The sequence below is a fragment of the Armigeres subalbatus genome, chromosome 3 (genome assembly GCF_024139115.2).
Source record: "Armigeres subalbatus isolate Guangzhou_Male chromosome 3, GZ_Asu_2, whole genome shotgun sequence".
NCBI classification, from domain to species: domain Eukaryota; kingdom Metazoa; phylum Arthropoda; class Insecta; order Diptera; family Culicidae; genus Armigeres; species Armigeres subalbatus.
In genome coordinates this window covers 317,734,336-317,758,074 of record NC_085141.1, presented here as the reverse complement: position 1 = coordinate 317,758,074, position 23,739 = coordinate 317,734,336, and the positions used below count along the sequence as shown (strand labels likewise).

At 45.5% G+C, this 23,739-nt stretch overlaps 1 protein-coding gene across 1 annotated transcript in view; it reads left to right on the top strand.

The window, feature by feature from the left end:
* LOC134225413 (frizzled-like) overlaps positions 1-23,536 on the top strand; it is a 335,777-nt gene extending 312,241 nt beyond the window's left edge. Inside the window, exon 5 of the mRNA XM_062705473.1 lies at positions 22,074-23,536. Coding sequence (XP_062561457.1) covers positions 22,074-22,645 — 572 coding nt within the window. The 3' untranslated portion in view covers positions 22,646-23,536. The remainder of the gene's footprint in view (positions 1-22,073) is intronic.
* Positions 23,537-23,739: the final 203 nt, after the last annotated feature.

Genomic DNA, 23,739 nt, shown 5'->3' with positions numbered 1-23,739 from the left:
ACTTCCTAGCCTCTTAAAAAGAGGCTTCCAAGCCTCTTAAAAGGAGACTTCCGAGCCTCTTGAAAGGAGACTTCCGAGCCTCTTAAAAACAGGCTTCCGAGCCTCTTGAAAGTAGACTTCCGAGCCTCTTAAAAACAGGCTTCCGAGCCTCTTGAAAGGAGTCTTCCGAGCCTCTTAAAAAGAGGCTTCCCAGCCTCTTAAAAAGAGACTTCCAAGCCTCTTGAAAGGAGACTTCCAAGCCTCTTGAAAGGAGACTTCCGAGCGCTTCCGAACCTCTTGAAAGGAGGCTTCCGAGCCTCTTGAAAGGAGGCTTCCGAGCCTCTTGAAAGGAGGCTTCCGATGCCTCTAGAAAGGAGGATTCCGAGGCCTCTTGAAAGGAGGCTTCCAGGCCTCTTGAAAGGAGGCTTCCAGGCCTCTTGAAAGGAGGCTTCCAGGCCTCTTGAAAGGAGGCTTCCGAGCCTCTTGAAAGGAGGCTTCCGAGCCTCTTGAAAGGAGGCTTCCGAGCCTCTTGAAAGGAGGCTTCCGAGCCTCTGCAAAGGAGGTTTCCGAGCCTCTTAAAAACAGGCTTCCGAGCCTCTTAAAAGGAGGCTTTTGAGCATCTTGAAAGGAGGCTTCCGAGCCTCTTAAAAGGAGGCTCCCGAGCCTCTTAAAAGGAGGCTCCCGAGCCTCTTAAAAGGAGGCTCCCGAGCCTCTTAAAAGGAGGCTCCCGAGCCTCTTAAAAGGAGGCTCCCGAGCCTCTTAAAAGGAGGCTCCCGAGCCTCTTAAAAGGAGGCTCCCGAGCCTCTTAAAAGGAGGCTTCCAAGCCTCTTAAAAGGAGGCTTCCAAGCCTCTTAAAAGGAGGCTCCCGAGCCTCTTAAAAGGAGGCTTCCAAGCCTCTTCAAAGGAGGCTTCAGGCCTCTTAAAAGGAGGCTTCCTGAGCCTCTTAAAAGGAGGCTTCCAAGCCTCTTAAAGGAGGCTTCCAAGCCTCTTAAAGAAGGCTTCAAGCCTCTTAAAGAAGGCTTCCACGCCTCTTAAAAGGAGGCTTCAAGCCTCTTAAAGGAGGCTTCAAGCCTCTTAAAGGAGGCTTCAAGCCTCTTAAAAGGAGGCTTCCAAGCCTCTTAAAGGAGGCTTCAAGCCTCTTAAAGGAGGCTTCCAAAACTCTTGAAAAGAGGCTTCCAAGCCTCTTAAAAAGAGGCTTGCAAGCCTCTTAAAAGGAGGCTTCCGAGCCTCTTGACAGGAGGCTTCCAAGCCTCTTAAAATGAGACTTCCAAGCCACTTAAAAGGATGCTTCCAAGCCTCTTAAAAGGAGGCTTCCAAGCCTGTTAAAACGAGGCTTCTAAGCCTCTTAAAAGGAGGCTCCCGAGCCTCTTAAAAGGAGGCTTCCAAGCCTCTTAAAAGGAGGCTTCCAAGCCTCTTAAAAGGAGGCTTCCAAGCCTCTTAAAAGGAGGCTTCCAAGCCTCTTAAAAGGAGGCTTCCAAGCCTCTTAAAAGGAGGCTTCCAAGCCTCTTAAAAGAAGGCTTCAAGCCTCTTAAAGAAGGCTTCAAGCCTCTTAAAGGCTTCAAGCCTCTTAAAAGGAGGCTCCCAAGCCTCTTAAAAGGAGGCTTCCAAGCCTCTTAAAAGGAGGCTTCCAAGCCTCTTAAAAGGAGGCTTCCAAGCCTCTTAAAAGGAGGCTTCCAAGCCTCTTAAAAGGAGGCTTCCAAGCCTCTTAAAAGGAGGCTTCCAAGCCTCTTAAAAGGAGGCTTCCAAGCCTCTGAAATGGAGGCTTCCAAGCCTCTTAAAAGGAGGCTTCCAAGCCTCTTAAAAGGAGGCTTCCAAGCCTCTTAAAAGGAGGCTTCCAAGCCTCTTAAAAGGAGGCTTCCAAAACTCTTGAAAAGAGGCTTCCAAGCCTCTTAAAAAGAGGCTTGCAAGCCTCTTAAAAGGAGGCTTCCAAGCCTCTTAAAAGGAGTCTTCCAAGCCTCTTAACAGGAGGCTTCCAAGCCTCTTAACAGGAGGCTTCCAAGCCTCTTAACAGGAGGCTTCCAAGCCTCTTAACAGGAGGCTTCCAAGCCTCTTAAAAGGAGGCTTCCAAGCCTCTTAAAAGAAGGCTTCCAAGCCTCTTAAAAGGAGGCTTCCAAGCCTCTTAAAAGGAGGCTTCCAAGCCTCTTAAAAGGAGGCTTCCAAGCCTCTTAAAAGGAGGCTTCCAAGCCTCTTAAAAGGAGGCTTCCAAGCCTCTTAAAAGGAGGCTTCCAAGCCTCTTAAAAGGAAGCTTCCAAGCCTTCTAAAAGGAGGCTTCCAAGCCTCTTAAAGGAGGCTTCCAAGCCTCTTAAAGGAGGCTTCCAAGCCTCTTAAAGGAGGCTTCCAAGCCTCTTAAAGGAGGCTTCGAGCCTCTTAAAAGGAGGCTTCAGGCCTCTTAAAGAGGCTTCCGAGCCTCTTAAAAGAGGCTTCCGAGCCTCTTAAAAGAGGCTTCCGAGCCTCTTGAAAGAAGGCTTCCTGAGCCTCTTAAAAGGAGGCTTCTGAGCCTCTTAAAGGAGGCTTCAAGCCTCTTAAAAGGAGGCTTCCAAGCCTCTTAAAGGAGGATTCCAAGCCTCTTAAAAGGAGGCTTCCAAGCCTCTTAAAAGGAGGCTTCCAAGCCTCATAAAAGGAGGCTTCCGGACCTCTTAAAAGGAGGTTCCCGAGCCTCTTAAAAGGAGGCTTCCGAGCCTCTTAAAAGGAGGCTTCCGAGCCTCTTAAAAGGAGGCTTCCGAGCCTCTTAAAAGGAGGCTTCCAAGCCTCTTAAAAGGAGGCTTCCAAGCCTCTTAAAAGAAGGCTTCCGAGCCTCTTAAAAGGAGGCTTCCACGCCTCTTAAAAGGAGGCTTCCAAGCCTCTTAAAAGGAGGCTTCCAAGCCTCTTAAAAGGAGGCTTCCAAGCCTCTTAAAAGGAGGCTTCCAAGCCTCTTAAAAGGAGGCTTCCAAGCCTCTTAAAAGGAGGCTTCCAAAACTCTTGAAAAGAGGCTTCCAAGCCTCTTAAAAAGAGGCTTGCAAGCCTCTTAAAAGGAGGCTTCCAAGCCTCTTAAAAGGAGGCTTCCAAGCCTCTTAAAAGGAGTCTTCCAAGCCACTTAAAAGAATGCTTCCAAGCCTCTTAAAAGGAGGCTTCCAAGCCTGTTAAAACGAGGCTTCCAAGCCTCTTAAAAGGAGGCTTTCAAGCCTCTTAAAAGGAGGCTTCCAAGCCTCTTAAAAGTAGGCTTCCAAGCCTCTTAAAAGGAGGCTTCCAAGCCTCTTAAAAGGAGGCTTCAAGCCTCTTAAAGGAGGCTTCAAGCCTCTTAAAGGAGGCTTCCGAGCCTCTTGGAAGAAGGCTTCCGACCCTTTTAGGAGAAGGCTTCCAAGCCTCTTAAAAGGAGGCTTCCTAACCTCTTAGAAGAAGCTTCCGAGCCTCTTGAAAGGAGGCTTCCGAGCCTCTTGAAAATAGACTTCCGAGCCTCTTGGAAGGAGGCTTCAAGCCTCTTAAAGGAGGCTTCCAAGCCTCTTAAAGGAGGCTTCAAGCCTCTTAAAAGGAGGCTTCAAGCCTCTTAAAAGGAGGCTTCAAGCCTCTTAAAGGAGGCTTCCAAGCCTCTTAAAAGGAGGCTTCCAAGCCTCTTAAAGGAGGCTTCAAAACTCTTGAAAAGAGGCTTCAAGCCTCTTAAAAGAGGCTTGCAAGCCTCTTAAAAGGAGGCTTCAAGCCTCTTAAAATGAGTCTTCAAGCCTCTTAACAGGATGCTTCAAGCCTCTTAAAAGGAGGCTTCCAAGCCTCTTAAAAGGAGGCTTCCAAGCCTGTTAAAACGAGGCTTCTAAGCCTAAGCTTTCAAGCCTCTTAAAAGGAGGCTTCCAAGCCTCTTAAAAGATGGCTTCCAAGCTTTTCAAAGGAGGCTTCCAAGCTCGTAAAAGGAGGCTTCCAAGTCTCTTAAAGGAGGCTTCAAGCCTCTTAAAGGAGGCTTCCAAGCCTCTTAAAGGAGGCTTCAAGCCTCTTAAAGGAGGCTTCAAGCCTCTTAAAGGAGGCTTCAAGCCTCTTAAAGGAGGCTTCCAAGCCTCTTAAAAGGAGGCTTCAAGCCTCTTAAAGGAGGCTTCTCAGCTTCAAGCCTCTTAAAAGGAGGCTTTCAGGCCTCTTAAAATGAGTCTTTCAGGCCTCTTAAAAGAGGCTTCTGAGCCTCTTAAAGAGGCTTGAGCCTCTTAAAGGAGGCTTCAGGCCTCTTAAAAGGAGGCTTCGAGCCTCTTAAAAGGAGGCTTCAAGCCTCTTAAAGCCTCTTGAGGCTTCAAGCCTCTTAAAAGGAGGCTTCCGAGCCTCTTAAAAGGAGGCTTCCGAGCCTCTTAAAAGGAGGCTTCCAAGCCTCTTAAAAGGAGGCTTCCAAGCCTCTTAAAAGGAGGCTTCCAAGCCTCTTAAAAGGAGGCTTCCAAGCCTCTTAAAAGGAGGCTTCCAAGCCTCTTAAAAGGAGGCTTCCAAGCCTCTTAAAAGGAGGCTTCCAAGCCTCTTAAAAGGAGGCTTCCAAGCCTCTTCAAAGGAGGCTTCCAAGTCTCTTAAAAGGAGGCTTCCAAGCCTCTTAAAAGGAGGCTTCCAAGCCTCTTAAAAGGAGGCTTCCAAGCCTCTTAAAAGGAGGCTTCCAAGCCTCTTAAAAGGAGGCTTCCAAGCCTCTTAAAAGGAGGCTTCCAAGCCTCTTAAAAGGAGGCTTCCAAGCCTCTTAAAAGAAGGCTTCCAAGCCTCTTAAAAGGAGGCTTCCAAGCCTCTTAAAAGGAGGCTTCCAAGCCTCTTAAAAGGAGGCTTCCAAGCCTCTTAAAAGGAGGCTTCCAAGCCTCTTAAAAGGAGGCTTCCAAGCCTCTTAAAAGGAGGCTTCCAAGCCTCTTAAAAGGAGGCTTCCAAGTCTCTTGAAAGGAGGCTTCCAAGCCTCTTAAAAGAAAGCTTCCGAGCCTTCTGAAAGGAGGCTTCCAAGCCTCTTAAAAGGAGGCTTCCAAGCCTCTTAAAAGGAGGCTTCCAAGTCTCTTAAAAGGAGGCTTCCAAGCCTCTTAAAAGGAGGCTTCCGAGGCTCCCGAGCTTATTAAAGGCTCCCGAGCTTATTGAAAAAAAGCTCCCTAGCCTCTTAAAAGTAGGCTTCCGAGACTCTTAAAAGGTGCCTTCCGAGCCTCTTAAAAGGAGGCTTCCGAGCCTTTTAAAAGGAGGCTTCCGAGCCTTTTAAAAGGAGGCTTCCAAGCCTCTTAAAAGGAGGCTTCCGAGCCTCTTAAAAGGAGGCTTCCGAGCCTCTTAAAAGGAGGCTTCCGAGCCTCTTAAAAGGAGGCTTCCGAGCCTCTTGAGGGAGGCTTTTTAGAGGCTTCCGAGTCTCCTAAAAGAGGCTTCCGAGCCTCCTTGAAAGAGGCTTCCAAGCCTCTTAAAAAGAGGCTTCCAAGCCTCTTAAAAACAGGCTTCCGAGCCTCTTAAAAGGAGGCTTCCGAGCCTCCTAAAAAGAGGCTTCCAAGCCTCTTAAAAAGAGGCTTCCAAGCCTCTTAAAAACAGGCTTCCGAGCCTCTTAAAAGGAGGCTTCCGAGCCTCTTAAACGAAGGCTTCCGAGCCTCTTAAAAGAAGGCTTCCGAACCTCTTAAATACAGGCTTCCGAGCCTTTTAAAAGAAGGCTTTCGAGCCTCTTAAAAGGAGACTTCCAAGCCTCTTAAAAGGAGGCTTCCGAGCCTCTTAAAAGGAGGCTTCCGAGCCTCTTAAAAGGAGGCTTCCGAGCCTCTTAAAAGGAGGCTTCCGAGCCTCTTAAAAGGAGGCTTCCGAGCCTCTTAAAAGGAGGCTTCCGAGCCTCTTAAAAGGAGGCTTCCGAGCCTCTTAAAAGGAGGCTTCCGAGCCTCTTAAAAGGAGGCTTCCGAGCCTCTTAAAAGGAGGCTTCCGAGCCTCTTAAAAGGAGGCTTCCGAGCCTCTTAAAAGGAGGCTTCCGAGCCTCTTAAAAGGAGGCTTCCGAGCCTCTTAAAAGGAGGCTTCCGAGCCTCTTAAAAGGAGGCTTCCGAGCCTCTTAAAAAGAGGCTCCCGAGCCTCTTAAAAAAAGGCTTCCGAGCCTCTTAAAAGGAGGCTTCCGAGCCTCTTAAAAGGAGGCTTCCGAGCCTCTTAAAAAGAGGCTCCCGAGCCTCTTAAAAAAAGGCTTCCGAGCCTCTTAAAAGGAGGCTTCCGAACCTCTTAAAAGGAGGCTTCCGAGCCTATTGAAAACAGGCTTCCGAGCTTCTCAAAAGGAGGCTTCCGAGCCTAATAAAAGGGGGTTTCCGAGCCTCTTGAAAGGAGCTGCTTGGAAGAAGACTTCCAAGAAGCGTAGAATGATGCTTCTAATCCTCTTGCAACGAAGCAACCGAGCTTATCTGAAAAAAATCATCATGCCTCTTCAACAGAGGCGAAAATAAAAAATTCTCAATTATCGAAACTATATTAATGAATTTTGATTAGAATTGTAATACGTCCGCTATTACGCATTTTTGTTCGAGGTACCCCCTAGAGCCAGCGATGGTATCTCCAGGGGTACATGTACCCCAGGTTGAAGAGAATGTAGGTGTTTGTAATATTGCCAGACCTCCCAGTCTCACCAAACCTGGGTCGTTTGATTGCCACGCAGAAGCGTGATGCCAATCATCTGCAGGATCCGTAATAGAGACTCACAATCTTTCTTCAAAAATGGAATTCTGTTGGGCTTCCTATCAAAATGATGTTGGACTTTCGAATGGAATTCTTTCAGACTTCTGAACGAAATTTCTTTGGGCTTTCCGAACGAATTATTTGTTAGATATTTAAAAAATGTTGGCCTCCGAACGGAACGTTTTTTTTTTTTGGAATTCAAAAGAAAGGAAGATTCGAAAGTATTCTGGCTTTCAAACGAAATCTATTTGGGCTTCTGAACGGAAGACTTTGTGGCTCCCTGAAGGAAACCCAGAAGGATTCCATTTTGGTCAAAAAACCTTCCGTTCGGAGGCCCCAAAGGATCGTAGATAGAAGACCGAAGGTTCCCATTTAGTATTCGTAGTAGAAAACATGTTTCTAAAAGGTCTTTTTTGGTCTTTCGGGAGGAATGTGCTTCAAAACGGAATTATTTTGGGTTTATATTGAAATTCAATTGGTCTTCCGAACGGATTCCTATAAATAAGGCTCCCGATCGTATTTGTTTTCTTTGATCAGTTGATATTCTAACTCAATACCATTATTTTTAATTTTAAACCTCGACTAATGATTCACAGTTTGACCAAAACTAAATTAAGCGTTCATTGGATTGTACATTTGTTTATAAATTGTTTTTTTTTTATCTTGTGAAAATAATCTTGTTTCAGAACCTTCACATTGCTTGTAGATCAGTACCATAGAAATACCACTGCGAGTAGATGTTGTTACCAAATATGCAACAAAATGTCATGTACGACGGAAACAAATGTGAATTAAATGCAAAATGCGGGCTAATCAAGAAGGAAATATTATTTATTGATTGTGCCCTTTTGAATAGAAAGCGTCCGTGTACCGTCCGCAAGCGATTTCTAAGTGCAGTGAAAAATGTGAGCTCCACCTCATTTTTCCCATAGCAGAAACTAGATCAAATATTGAGGAAACTGTTCTGGTAAGTCAATTCGCAGAACAGTAAACTCCTTTGAATAAACAATGATCTGCCCTTCTGAACCTCTTTATTTAGAATAGTACTATAGGTTTGGCCCTCAGGTTTTCTGGCCTGAACCATACAGTTTGAGGATCAAGCTGTTGGCAATAATCGCCAGGGAGGATTTTTCCTCTCAGCCATACAAGGTAGCTAATCCAATGCCGGCAAAAGGCTCCATGAAGGAAAGACGCAGCGTACAGTTCAGCAACATCCACTGGCCTTGGCAGATGTTTATTGTCCATGAAGCCGTTCCCCTCGCTGTGTGCCACATTTTTGTAAAGTTCGCCAAAACTATGATTGATAAGATCTGAAAAAGCTGGCCTGTTTGAAATCCTAGCTACGTCACGGAATTATTATTATTGCCTTTATGTAACAGACTTGCAACCCTCGGCTGGCTCATCTCTGTCCAAAGGAATTATTATTATAATCTTTATTAAAGAGGTTTTTAGCCCAAGGCTAGTTCACCTCCGACCAAAGGAATTCTTTTTTGCTTTCGATATACATTTTCGGGGCATCTGAACAACTTTTCGACTTCCGATCAAAAGTCTTTTGAACTCCTGAACGGAAGGCCAATTAAGTTTTTCCGTGCCCAGTTACCATACTCAGTGGTAATCAAATTAGTGAGTCTATGAAGAAGAAAACTGAGTGAGTCATTCTATGTTTTGAATAATCAAAACTCGAAAAATTAATAAGAAACTGGTGGACACTTTAAGTTTCCTGGAGGAAATGTGTCTCCATGTAGTGAATTCATGTCTGTAGCAACCTTGACCAGTAAAAAAAAATATGGCCATGAAACTTTGATTAAAATATTATTGGTTACAGCAACTTGATTGTGACCAAATTCGGTCGAATATCGGTAACGGCGACCGACCTGGAACATGTGTGCTACTAGGGATATTACATATTACTAGCTAGAAAAAAATGAAAATTTAAGACAGTGCTTCCGAAGTCATGTACGGACAATTAGACAAACAGTTAGTTAGACTAAACATACGACGACAAACAACAAAAATATTTTCCCCTGGAAAAAGACAGAATCCCCGTGTCGAAACGTCGGGTAAATAATAAACTCGTTGTAATAATTGTAAGACTGAGTAGCCGTTCAATAAATTTAATTAAACGTACAGTCGATCCATAATCAGTAGATTGCAAAAAAGTTTGGATATTTTCTCCACTTACTTGCAAAAATGGAAAATTTCTAATGCTTCCAAAACTCAGCTTTTAATTTCCCCGTATGAGATGAGAGCTTCTTATTTGAAACCTTCTAGGAGACATATTGTCAGTTAATGAAATCTCAAATTCTCAAAAATCTTGAAAATGATTCTGAAGTTGCCTCTGTGGTATGGTACCAATGAACTTCATAGAATTTCTAATATCGGGACATTGCAACAAATGTCCAATAAAATAATTTTCAATTTAAGACAAAAATCGTTGCAATCTTCTACATATTGCAACGATTAGCTACATGTACCCTTAGTATAAATTAAGTTAAGTTTAAAACATTGGAACCCGAGCAGGAGAAATTGGCTCAATAATATCTAATGCTGTTATTGCTACCATACTCTATTATGAACTAGCTGAAAAAATATATGCACAATACTTGAGCCATAACATACCCTGTTATTATATTCTATTTCAATGCCAAATGTATAACCAATTATTATTTGTTTGGTATTGAAATACCTAAGTTTGTTTTGCCCCGAGTATTCTGCATATAAGTTTTTGGCATTATTTTTTGGTATTTCACCTCTTATGCAAGGCTACTTTCATACCAATTTCTGTTATTGAGGTCGTCGCTCCTGCTCGGGAATTCCTACATGGTTCCTACATTCAACTAGAGTAAAAATCCTAACTGCCAGAGGCAATTGAAAACACGGAACACCTAGACTAAGAGATGAATGCATGTAGTAGATAAATGGCAAACAATTTTAGTTTAAAAAAATAAAAATCGATCACTTCCCATCTCCAATTGACGGGAAAGGGACGTTTGGCCGAATACCGTTCGATCGAATGTCATTTAGCCGAAGGCCACTAGGCCGAAAGTTGTTTTGCTGAATACACCATTTGGCCGAACAGACCATTAGGCCAAAAGCCAATTGAGCCGAAAGAGTCATTAGGCCGAAAGGGTCATTTGGCCGAAAGGGTCATTTGGCCGCAAGGGTCATTTGGTCGAAAAGGTCATTTGGCCGAAAAGGTCATTTGGCCGAATAGGTCATTTGACCGAATAGGTCATTTGAAAAGTGAGAAATAGGGTGTGAAAAGTAAGACGTCTCACTTCTCACTACTTATTTCCCACTTTTCACAGTGAGAAGTGTAAAATGAGGATTGAGACGTTAGACGTCTCACTAATCAATTCTGCCAAATGTCCTATTCGGCCGAATGACCCTTTCGGCTAAATTACCCTTTGACTTTCGTCCATATGGGCTTCTTCTAATGGTTTGTTCATCTTGGTAGCATTCGGCCGCAAGGGTTTCATTTTGTCCCATTAAACAATCTTAAAAAAACACACACAAATGCATCTGTACGTTGAATTCGAAGAACAAATTGCACGTACAATTCCTCGCTGTTTATAAAAACCTGCTCTCCATCCTACCAGTCGGTAACTCGATCTTTCCCATCAAGGACGACCACAAGGATACGGTTACTACGTTCGTAGTCGATGTCATTATCGTTGCCGATGTCAGTACTGTTGGTGCTGGGAGGGTTTCAGTTTACTTTCAATTATTCTCGAACGCACGTACCGTGCAACATATATCGCTTCAAGCTAGGAATTATACCAGATTCCAAGACGCTTCCAGGCAGCACGTCATCGCATCACCTCGGTGGAATTTATGCAGTGAAACTGGTTCCACGGCACGGAGAGATTTTATTATCCAATCATTATTGGCATTACTGCTGGTGTCTTTTGTGGGGACGTGACGGCGATGGGTTCGATAACATACAACACATAATTCGATCGAATGGATTACATACAGACGGTGCGTCAGAAATCAAGGCATCAGTCGTAGAAGCACCATGTAATTGTGTAACCTTCGGCAAGGACGATAGTTTGTCTAGGAACTCTGGAAAACCTGTAGTCCAACTTCTGAATCACTGTTACGAGTAAAATTGTTCATGTTGCATTTCTGGAGATATGTACGTTCTACATATTATGAACTTCAAACCTAAATAAATTCTACAATTGATTCAAATTTAATAACGCTTCAACAATTTTACAGAAAAGGGGGCTCAGAATACATGTTGGGCTTGAAAATTATTAAACAATGAAGATGACCGATCACGAAGACTACTTAATTCCAACATTGTCTAATAAGGACATTGAAGATAAGTGGAGTAGAATGCAGTGCCGCAGAGAAGAACTAAAAAATATTTTCGCAGCATAGTACAAGACTCCGTGTTAAGTCAATAATTATAGCCTCAACGTCAACCGAACCTATTTACCCATCCTTTGGTATAGCGCCGCTCCGTGCTCGATTGTACACTGATTACTCTCCACTATTTATGTTACGGCTATTTTCTCGGATGTTCCGACATAGTCTACGGGACGGACCGTATCATAGAAGAAAATTGCTTTTTTCTCAACTTTAGGATCATAAATTGTAATCACAACAAGCAAGTGGCGCGCCAGATGATGGCGGTATGGACGAATGACTCCGTGCTTTGCGGCTCCGTCTTGTTAGAGCCCACGGGAAGGAAGGCATGCAAAAATTGGTTGGTTGGTTGGTTGATTGCAAACGAGATGATGATTCGGCGATCTTGGGTCCGGCGGACGATTGGTGTAAGGTCCCATACAAAGTAGGTACACACCTTGGGACTGGGAAGCATCATCGCAGTTTTCAATAGCGCAGACGATCTTTCAAGGTGCGCCCGGTAGTGGGACGCAGGAGAGTCCGTCAATTGTGTGTCGCAAGTTGTAACGGCAGAGAGAAAAACAACATTCATCTATTGAAGTCGCCATCCTTCAGGTAGCTTTTAATACAAAAATAACCAACAAAATTGAACTAACGAAGCAAAAACGAAATTTTAATTGTATTAAATAAATCGCACTCTTGAAATGAAAAGCTAGATCAAATCCCATGGTTGGAAAAAATTATTAAAAATATTGAAACTTAATTTAAATTAGTTTATCGTCGAAGCCTTAATAATATGAATATATATTTAAAAGTAATTGTTTTACTAATTTCCATTGTTTAGAATTTGATAATAAATCTGTTTTACAGATCATTTTTAAATTATTATAGGGCTTGAAGAACATTTTACTCGACAGTTGATGTTCCGCTATCCGGAACATTTCACCTCTTGTGCTCGTGAGTAAACAATTTTCCGCTTTGTAAGGGTTCTGTTCAAGCATCAGAAAAGCAGGTTGGTGCTGAGGGCGTTTATTTTTACGGGACATGGGTGACGCTTCTAGACGCGTAAGTCCATCTCTGCTTTAGCCGAGTACGTGTGCCATTTCTTGTATTAAGTGGTAAGAATGTTTATTCATGGAACACAATTATTATATTCAAATTATCGTCCGATAGAACCGAGATGAATCGAGACGGAAGGAAGATAGAGAAGCGTATGTGCGGTAGGTGATAGCTATGTTATGCATCCGCCTTTGATATGACTATGATAATTTATGCAAATATGTGCCTCATGAAGATAAAGAGAAATGAGATTCAGTAATAAAAAGGTGGCGTCCGCAAACACGCCCATAATGAGCGGGAGATGTTTATTAGGATTAGTGACAAATTAAGCCTTTCAAAGATTGGATTTGTCATGGCTGACATCCAATCAATAGCAAAATATGTAATTATAATCACTTCAGTGCACTCGATTGAGCAAATCGCAGTGAAAAATAATAAACACCCTTATGCAATAAATCTCTCTATTGGACTAATGCCTGGAGGGTGGCAAATTATAATCCTCTAAGGCCCATTACAAATAAACTAACGCAACTCATCCCACCGGATCCGTAATCTAATCGGCAGCACTAATATCCCTTACGGATCGGCATCTTTTCTTACATCATCATTTGAGTCAATTTCGCTCTAACGGAGTTTTCACCTCTCCGGCCAATAATAATCATCACTCATGCACACTGCCAGCCTTCACGGTATCGCTACTTTTTCCACCGGTCGATTTAAAGATCAATTTTTCCTCCTACCCAGCAAATCGCACTCCGACGGACACCGCCCCGACAACGACGAGTGTTTAATTGGATTAGAATCCACTGCTTTCCCATGGGTTCCCTCAGCCGCTTATTTTTTATTTTTTATTTCTATCTTCCTCAGAAGCAATGATTGCTCGCAAGTCACAATCGAAACGCAACACAGCGATTGCTTATCTCTCGGAAACTCGCCGGTGCGTAAAAGTTCCGCGAATTAATTTGCCTTCATCCGGAGCGTTGCTGCCGGTGGCGGAGGTTCGGAGTCATTAGATAAGGTGCTTGGAGCGGAGGGTTTGGCTTTGGATTGCCGGAGTGTTATTTCCACTTACTTAGGCGGACACACAGCCTCCGGCGGATCAAACATTTATGCTATAACTCGGAGTGCCGATAATGAAACGCGAATTGGACATCACATCGGCATTAGTTACAATCATGTTGGTGGTAGAATTAAAAATTACTGCAGAGTTGGTTGCACCCCCTGAAAGATAATAGTGCGGTGCTTGTCTGTGCATGAGACATTTTCAGTCTCAGCACGCCCTATCTCGACTATCTTCGTCAGTATTAAATACACAGGATTTTGTTTTTACACGATTTTTTTCGCTCGTATTTTTGATCGTGTGACTTCAATTTGCCACCAATCTCTTCGCAGCATGTTTAAAAAAATCCAGAATAAATCAAAGAAAAATCACATGACAATTAATATACGTTAAACATTTAGGATGAGTGGAAAATTGAGAAAATGTAAATCGTGTAAAAACAAAATCCAGTGTACTACATACTAGCAGACCCAACGAACTTCGTTTCACCTAAAATATTTATTCGCTAATTAGTTCTCTAAAAATGCATAGATTTCTGGTTCATTTGTATGGGAGCCCCCTCTCCAGAAGGGGGAGGGGTTTCAAACCACCACAGAGACATATTTTCCCTTCGAAAACCTTCACATGCCGGATTTGTTTCCATTTGTTATGATGAAATAGTGTTTCATTTGTATGGGAGTCCCTCTTTCCAAAAAGTAGAGGGGGCTCGAACCAAGAACCTTCACCGGCTCCAAAAACATCTACATACAAATTTTTACGCCGATCGGTTCAGTAGCTTCCGAGTCTATAAGGGTCAGACAGACAGAAATTCATTTTTATGTATATAAGAAGAAGATATATAGAAGAAGGCGGTAAGCCAAATTGTGGAATTTCGAAGACAAATAGCCGCCACCGGTGAAATTCCTAAGGTGCGTAGAGACAAGGTTCCAGGAGACGCCGCAACCTACAGATAGAGCCAAGGCAATTATCGTCAATGCTGATGGTAAGAGTTATACCGAAGTGTTGAACACCATGAGAGGCTTAGAGGAAGATGAGCAAGAACTGCACCCGCTGCAGCAAGGGTGGTCAGTATTTCCAGTAAGCATATGCCATGCCAACCATCTTAGGCCTGTTTAGCAGTCTGAGGGAAGCTCTTTCGCGCCAGAGCACATTTTTCAAGCTAAAATGTCTAAAACTCGCATCAGCATTGTTACGGTGTTATTCATAGATTACTAATCCTGGCCACTTCCAGCTTCACCGTAACTAGGGAAAGCAAGGAAATGTTACTTAACAGAGGCCACCAACTTAGCGACACTCTCATAAGCACCACGGAGTTAGATATTGAGGTGGGGAGGAAGATTCGTTTGGCCGAAACCCATCCGTCTGAGAAACATTTGACCGAACGCGTCATCCGCCCGAATAGGAGATTTGGCCGAATAGGACATTAGGCCGAATAGGACAGTCGGCCGAATAGGACATTTGGCCGAAGAAGTCGTTTGGCCGAATAGGACATTAGGCAGAACAGGACATTTGGCATTTTCTTCTTCTTTCATCTTTCTTCATATTTCTTTATAATTACTTTTTATACTTATTCTAATTCCATATTACTTCTCATCTCTCAATTATCATATTTTACTTTTCACTTCTCCATAATCACTTTTCAATACTCACTACTAACATTTCACACCCAACTTCTCATGCGGCCTAATGGAACTTCGGCCTAACGACCGTTAATGACCATTCCATCTAATAGGCTGCCTCCAAATGACCCAGCAATAAGAAAAATAAAGCAAATAAGACAAATAAGACAAATAAGACAAATAAGACAAATAAGACAAATAAGACAAATAAGGCAAATAAGACAAATAAGATAAATAAGAAATAAGAAAAATAAGGGGCTGGCAAGATGAAAGTCTATATAAATGGGGGTAATATTCAGGTGATTTAACTAAACAGAACGATTTCCTCGAGTCCACGCGCCACCTCCTGTGTAGCTCCGAGACGATTTGGACGATATCCGATAAAACGTCGTTCCAGCCAACTTCATCTTTACACATCCTCCGGACTAGGTTGTCCGGGGTAGTGTCCAGACCACATGTGGCAAGCATGTGGTCACGCATTGTGCGAAAACGCGGGCACACGAACAACACGTGCTCCGCCGTTTCCTCTAAACCTGCGCACACCGGACACTCGGGCGAGGCCGAGTGTCCAAACCGGTGTAGGTACTGTCTGTAGCAACCATGACCTGTAAGGTCCTGGGTCAGGTGGAAAGCGATTTCCCCATGGCGCCTCTTGACCCACGTACCTATCTCCGGTATCAACCTATGTGTCCATCTACCCTTAGTGGAACTGTCCCACGCTCGCTGCCATTTAACCATTGAGGCCAACCTGACAGTCCTACGGATGCCTCTCGTGCCGCGCATTTCGAAGCACTCTATGTCTTCACCGATAACGTGCATCGTGCGACACGGTACGGTACGCGCTCGCAACTATTAGGCACATGAGCCTATACGTACCTTCTAGATTCGTTCTGTAGCAGTTAATACGTAGGGCCGTGCCCCAAGCTGGCCCCCATACCTCAGTATGGACAGAACAACGCTAGCCAGAAGCTTGCGCTTACCGTTACAGATGAAACATCGTTAAGCATCTACACCATATAACCATTAGAATCGTAATTAGTAAATACCTTAAATCCCTTTCCTTTCCCTTTGTATTATTGTATTCCCTAACCTCGACCAATCCGCGAGTCTTTCGGTTCCCCAAAACTAACATTATTTATAATATTCAAGATTAAAATTGTACTAGAAACATGATTTTGGCTCCGTAGCGCTTTACGGCAAATGAGCCTTTCAAATAAACAAAAGATTAAAAAAAAAAAAAAAAAAAAGCTTGCGCTTGCTGGCATAAACCGCAGAGCTATTGAACATCATCCGGGACAATGCCACTATAGCTGTGGAGACACGCTTGCAGGCGTAATTGACGTGGCTACCAAAGGTGAGCTTATCGTCGATCATTACCCCCAAGAGTTTGATGGAGCGTTCAGAGGTGACCGTACAGTTGCCTGCCCTTATCACCGCTTGTTGCTCCGACTTTCGGTTGTTAACAACAACCACCTCAGTCTTATGGTGAGCCAGTTCTAACTTCCTGGAACTCATCCACTCCTCCACAATTGCGATCGAGTGGGCTGCAGCCAACTCCACCTCTTCGATCGATTCGCCGTAGACCTCCAGCGTAATATCGTCAGCGAAGCCGACGATTACCACGCCCACCGGGAACTTCAACCTCAAGACACCGTCGTACATGACGTTCCATAACACCGGACCCAGTATGGAACCTTGCGGAACCCCTGAGGTTATGTCAACGCACTTCCGACCCGCCTCCGTGTCGTATACCAGTACTCGATTCTGGAAGTAGGTTCCGAGAATCTTGTACAGGTACTCGGGAATTCCAAGACGCTGGAGCGCATCTGCAATATCTGCCCAACTGGCACTATTGAAAGCATTCCTCACGTCGAGAGTCACTACTGCACAATAGCGAACACCCCTCCTCTTACGCTGGATAGCTATCTCCGCGGATTTGGTAACCGACAAGATAGCGTCTAAGGTCGACTTACCCTTTCGGAAGCCAAACTGGTTACTCGATAGACCATCCGCACCCTCCGTGCGTATCAACAACCTGTTGAGGATGATCTTCTCGAGCACCTTCCCCGCCGTATCAAGCAGGCATATTGGTCTATATGCCGACGGATCCCCCGGTGGTTTTCCCGCCTTTGGCAATAGGACCAAGCTCTGCCTTTTCCATGCTTCAGGGAAGACTCCCTCGTCCAGGCATCTCTGCATGACAGATCTGAACATCTCGGGAGCCTCGGCAATGGCCAGGTTCGGAATACCATCCGGTCCTGGCGCCTTACCTACACTAAGGGACTGTGCAATCCCCGCAAGTTCCGCCACAGTTACTCTTCCCTCATCGGCCACCCTGGCCCCTGGCAGCTCCACAAAGGGAGGCCAGGGACTTGGGTCGTGACGTGGGAAGAGCCCCGCGATGATCCTCACCAGCATCTCTGGAGACCGCTCTGTAGGGGCCATCGCCCACTTTGACACAGGCCCTCGAAGCAGGCTTTTTTGCTTGATCTAATCTTAGTCTTCAGAACGGCTCTAGCAGCCACGAACGCCACCCATCGTTCAACACGCTCCTCTTCTGTGCGTGCTCGCTGCATCCGCCTCCGTGCCCGTAGGCAGGCGCAATTGCAGGTTCGCAATTGCTTGAGTCCACCAGTAAACCGGTGGTCTCCCATTCCTAGGGTGGACTTTCCTAGGCATGGTGACATCGCATGCACGCGAGAGTACTGTTACCAGCTGCTCGCCGCTCAGACCGAGAGTATTGTGCTCGCGGCGGAGCGCTTCCTTAAACACCTCGTCGTCGAAGTATGATGTCTTCTACATACGAGGGGCGAGGGCTAGGCCTCGCCCCTTCTTCCGTCCGCTGAATGCTGGTCGTATAGTCGATACTGTAGCGAACCGCCAGGTGGTCGCTGTGAGTGTAGCCATCATCTACCCTCCAGTTCGAACTACTCGTTTGGCCAGGGCTCCAGAATGTAACGTCGATAATCGACTCGGCCCCGTTCCAGCTGTAGGTACTTTTGGTACCGACATTAGCCAAGTCCACATCCAACATGGCCAGTGATTCCAGCAGGATCTGCCCCGTTGATTCGTGGATCGGCTTCCCCATTCCACGGCCCAAGCGTTGAAGTCCCCCGCTATCACCACCGGCCTACGCCCCATCAAGTTAGCCGTCAAACAATCTAGCATTCGACCGAACTGCTCGATCGACCATCGAGGAGGCGCATAGCAGCTGCCCATCGGTGACCCAATTACCGTTCCTGGCGGGTACCCGGTAAGGATCTGCTATGATGGCGATATCCGTCCCCCATTCAGCAACTGTCTGACACAGCAGTTGCTTGGCTGCATCACAGTGGTTCAGGTTTAGCTGCGTTACCTGCACTGTGATTTTGCAGCACGCTTAAACGCCGGGCACTTCGAACCCCCCATGGGGTGCTTGCTGTTCGCAGCTTTGCTGGAACAAATCAAACAATTGGGAGGGTTCGTGCAGCATTGTGCCTTATGTCCCTCCAATTCGTAGCGTCGGCAGAGCTTGCTTCTGTCAGGGCCTTTGCAGTCCCATTGCTTGTGCCCCGGTTCCAGGCACTTGAAGAAAACTTCGGGTTTCTCATGTATGCCCACAGGGCATACCGACCACCCCACCTTGACGCTCCCTACACACTTAACTCATTTCACCGTATCCGGTAAATTTTACCGAAATCTCAACAGCAGAACTGTCCGGTAATTTATTTTACAGATTTTTTGTAATTTTTTCCATTGCTCAACTGTCAAAATCACCGAAAATCAGTTAAATTATTTACCGAACAGTTCTGCTGTTGAGATTTTGGTAAAATTTTACCGAATTCGGCGATTTATTTTAAGTGTGTAACTTGACTACCTTGGAGGCGTCCGCTGCAGATAGCCGAACCAATGCTACCTGTGTCCCTGCCGGACCTTTCCGTAGCTGAACGGCTGCGGTGGACGCCTCCACTTCACACTGTCGCCGCAGTTCCGTGACGAGCTCTTCGACTTCGGTGATCTCGTCCAGGTCTTTAACCCTTAAATTCACCTTCGTCGCGAGTGCCCTCACCTTGACCGTCTCGCCAAGGACTTCCTCCGCCAACTTCTTGTAGGCGGCGCCCTTTTGCGAGACGCCCCGCTTTAGCTCGAGGATCATCTCGCCCATCCGGGTACGTCTTATTCGACGTACGTCGGCGCCGAGTTCACCGAGCTTGACGTCACTCCTCATCGCCTTCAAGACGTCCGAGTACTTAGCCTCGTCCGTTTTGATGACTAGGGCATCGCCCCTGGAGCGATTGGCGCATACCCTACACTTCTTGCTACCCTCATTCGCCTGGCCCTTCTTTTCGGCCCTTGACGTCTTCGGTTTCCTCTTGTTCTTGACCAGGGTCCAGAAGGCGTCATCCTCCTCTATTTCCCTGGTCTGGGGCGGCTGAGAGCTCTCAGCCTGCCGTAACCCCTTACCACCGTCTTTCCTGGGTGGACGGACCTTTCCAGGTCCTTCCTCCCCCGGTATTGGAGGTACCTGGCCGGGGTTCAGCTTCCCAGCCCCACTACCCTTGTTCGGGGTAGTAACCCTCCGCATTTTGGAGCGACCCAAAGGGAGTTCATCCCCTGGAGACTGTCCTCTGCGTTTTTGTGTCTGCTCCGTTGGAGCAGTCACCCCCGACGTGCCCGCGAATACTCAGGCACCTCAGAAGTAGGGGACACTTAAGTCTCGCTATGACTGGCAGGAGTGTCGGGGGGTTGATGCTTCTGCGGCGCCTCAGAAATAGGATACATGTAAGGTAAGTGGTGCCACCTCGTTGCAGGATGGGGAGACCACCACACTGACTGAATACTACCTGGGCTTCGAAATATTAATAGGTGGGTGCTGTCTGCAAAATACCTGTCCGAGACCTATTGGCAACATCAAAGCCCGGGTAGGTGAGTGTTGGGCACGCGTGACGTGCCGGGTGTTCCACGCCCAAACGATGCACATGAGGTGCACAAAGTGGATACAAATAGGAAATGGGGGTATTACAATCCCGACGGAGTAAGAGACTGAATGTCAAGAGAGTGGTGCACAAGTGGTGCAAGTGAAACGGACTGAATGTATGAGCGTGCACACAAGTCAGACTCGCATGGTACGTAGGGTCAGAGTGACTGCATAGGCAATAGTGTGATCCGGCTGCCAGGAACAGATTGAGTGCAGTCTCGCTAGGCCTGGCAGGAGTGTCGGGGGCAGATACCTCTGCGGCACCTCATAAGTAGGGAACACGAAAGACTCGCTATGACTGGCAGGAGTGTCGGGAGGTTGATGCTTCTGCGGCACCTCAGAAATAGCTGACACGAAAGGATCTGTCTCGTAGCTGAGGTAGGAGCGGCATAGGAGCCACCAACCTAGGGTCGCCTCCGGCTTGGTAGACAAGTGGTGCCACCCTGTTGCAGGACGGGGTGAACAACATACTGAATGAGGACTGTCTGTATTGTGAGATTGCAGCATGGGGTACCCCCTGCAGGTTACCCATAGCATCCCTTGCTGTAAGTCGAGCAACATAGACAGGAGAGTGTTGGGGCACATATGGTGCCAGTGTGTCTTGTGTAAATGTGTTGCATGGGGAGTGTCGGAGAGTCGAGGCGCATACGTGCACTTGTGTACGTCATGTAGGGGGCGCAATGCCCAATAGTCATCCCCGAAGTATTGCTTAATTGTGGGCCGGGGGAATGACTGGAGAGGAAGGAGTTGGTTTTAGTGGGTCGGGAGTGGTGATCCCATCCCCACACTACCTGGGTTCGCCTCCCCAGGTGTCTGATTGCAGATTTCCATAACCTTCGTTTAAAAAAAGATAAGTGAAGAACAAGAAAAAGTTCAAGAGCTTTCTGTACGCAGATTTAGATCAACACTGCCGTAATCTGAGAAAGTGACGTAAGCGCCGAATTACAACATGTTTGCCATTTTTCTGTTAAAGAGCTCGATGAGTACAACTTGTTAACACTATTTTCGGAAAATGGCGTATACGTCACTTTTTCAGATTACGGCAGAACAGTGAATGGGATTTTCACGTTGTTATGGACTACTTTGACTGTTAATTATAGAATCATCTATCTGGTTTTGCAAACGCACTTCGCATAGTTTCAGACATTTCGCGGAAAAAAAACCACACATCGATTTAACCAAAGGTTTAACTTTTACCGAGATTCACCAGCAAACATTTTTTTGCCGAGATCACGGTCAAAGTTGCTGAAAATCAGCAAATAATTTGCCGAAAATTAGCTTACAAACGTAATTTTTGCCAGAAATAAGTTTTTTATTTTGCTGGCGCAGGGCTGTGCGGATTTTTGCCGAACGTCAGAAATAAGAACTAAGTGTTGTCACTAACTTTGTAAACAAGTTCATTCCTGATAAATTATTCAGGTATAAGATTCGATCATAATCATCGCCTTTGGTAATACAATTTACAAACAATATCAACGAAATCATCTCGCACATAATTTTTCTCAATGATCATAATGCTCTTGTAACACATCGTCAACACCTGTCTCACGCCCGACCACCCTGGGACCTATTGCTTCCAGATTGAGCTGCAGGCCTACTTACATATGTACTAAACATTCCGAGCACGCTCCCGCTTTTACCCGCGCTACTTACCTTTACCGCTCTGCGTGTGCACCCTTTTAATGTTGCCACCATTAATGGTAAAGCGTGCCATCATCGTCCCATACCAACCAACCAGCCCGGCCGAGAAGAGGGTTCATAAACTTCTCGTTTCACGTTTTTGTTGTCGAAGAACAAGCCCATCCATCCGTTCGCTGCCATCCACCCTCGCCAACGTCGAAGGCGAACATGACTAGATCTCAATCTTACCCTTAAAAGGAAATGAGCTTGGCAGCCTGTGCTCCAATCTACCGACCGACGTTCTGCTTGTCGTCGCTTGTATTCTCCGTTGCAAGACAGCGGAAATTCTTCAATAATTTAATTATGATTTTTATACCCATCCCGACCGACACCACCGCAGAACTGCCGATAGCGAAGACCATTTTAGTATGACGGCGGATATCTGACGTATGGAAGAACATTCTTGGGCAGACTTCATGGGCGTAGCTTGGATATCACGATCACCTATTGGAAGAATGTTTAGATCATTAGATACTACTTGGGAAATGCAATTCAACTTACTACATATAGTGTCTTATTGTATTTGCTCCTGAATAACAATGAAATAAATGCTTGTAACAAAATTACGTTTGAAGGCAAACAAAATTTCGATTGGAATGTAGTGCCACCTAGGAAAAAGCAGATAGTATAAAATATTGTGATGCGTTTAGACGCACTAACCACCTCAAGCTACACCATTGCATTGTATTCTCCCTCGTTCTAGTTGTAATTTGCAATGGGGGGAGGGTGAATAACTAATTGTGTTAACCTTTATCTTACCTCGGCTCTTGTTTCCATCTCTCCCGCACAGGTGACGTCCTATCCGGAGTGTGCTTCGTCGGTCAGCTGGATACGCACTCGTTGGCCGTGTTTCTGCTGATCCCCCTGTGCATCTACCTCTCGGTGGGGGCCCTCTTTCTGCTGGCCGGCTTCATTTCGCTGTTTCGCATCCGAACGGTAATGAAGCACGACGGCACCCGCACCGACAAGCTGGAACGGCTGATGCTCCGGATTGGGTTCTTCAGCGGACTGTTCATACTGCCTGCCCTCGGGTATTTGGGCTGTTTGTTCTACGAGTACTACAACTTCGACGACTGGATGGTCCAGTGGAACCGGCAGATGTGTAAGCTTTTCTCGATTCCGTGTCCGACGACGACGACGACTGCGACAATGACAGGGAAGCACGGCTCAGCAGGGATGATGGCCCAGCAGGATGACGAGAAGCCCATCTTCCACATTTATATGGTGAAGTATGTGTGCTCGATGCTGGTCGGAGTTACTTCCAGTGTGTGGCTGTGGTCCGGCAAGACGGTGGTTAGCTGGAGACAGTTCGCCGAGAGGTTGCAGGGAAAGGATAACCGCAATCGTGGGGCGTATGTTTAGGTTTAGAAGGTGACATCGCGGCGCGGTAGCTGTTAACGCTTTGAAGTGAGCTTAAAATGCTAGAATTGCGAATTTAGAGAAACCAAATGTTTTGTTTTAGGAAATGTTGGGTTAGAATGGCGGAGCATTTATCGCAAAGAAACTGCATACAATCGAGATTAACTACTTAAGCAATTTTTATTGAATGAAGCATGAACCTAAAGGCATTAATTAAGGTAATTGTTGATTTGGCATAGAAGTGACGATGAAGCTGTATACAAAACTTTCTCTTATCAGGGCGTACTGAACAACAAAACGATAAATTGGATTAACTTAGCTGGTAGTTTTTCCCAGAGATAATCTCTTTGTGACAGAAAAAGAGTTCCTTCTTGGACAGTTGTTCGCTTTTTTGGTCAAGTTAACCCGCAATGCTTTTCTCTGCTGGCCACTAACCGGAGGAGTAAGTTTTAGCTGTTAATGAACGTAGGATGTTTTATGGAACTGAAATTTTGACCCGAATGACAAGTAATAAGTAATTTGCCTGAGAAGCAGAAGTTTCGACGAGAAAGTCGTTTAACCCAACAGATTGTTGGGACAACACAATCGTTTGGCAGAGCTGGGCTTTTGGCCGAACGAGTAGTTTGACCAGAATAAGACATTTTGTCCAAATCAATCGGTCGCATGAGGCAATCTTGATTTAAACTTTTTTACGTAGGACTACGTCTTTCTCGTCTATATTGGGGTACACTTTGCGGTTGCGAAAATCGGAGACCGTCACAAAAATATGATAGACTTCAAACGTTAATATCTCAGCCGTTTCTAGATGGATTTCCATTTTTTTGGACTATTTGATCAAGGATGAGTCAACGCTTCCACGGCCGTGTAAAAAAAATCTCATACACATTTTTTGCAAAGTTGCTCCATTTTGCATGATTCGTCGAGAAACCATAAAACTTTTTTTTCATTGATTTTCAAATTATGAACAGAAAACTTTTTTTACACGGAACGAATCCCCCGTGTAAAAAAAAAGAATCGGGTGTATTTATCTGAAAATACTGATGTTTAGCTAAATAAGTATTATCGATAACTGGAAAAAGTTTTGAAATAGGTAAACG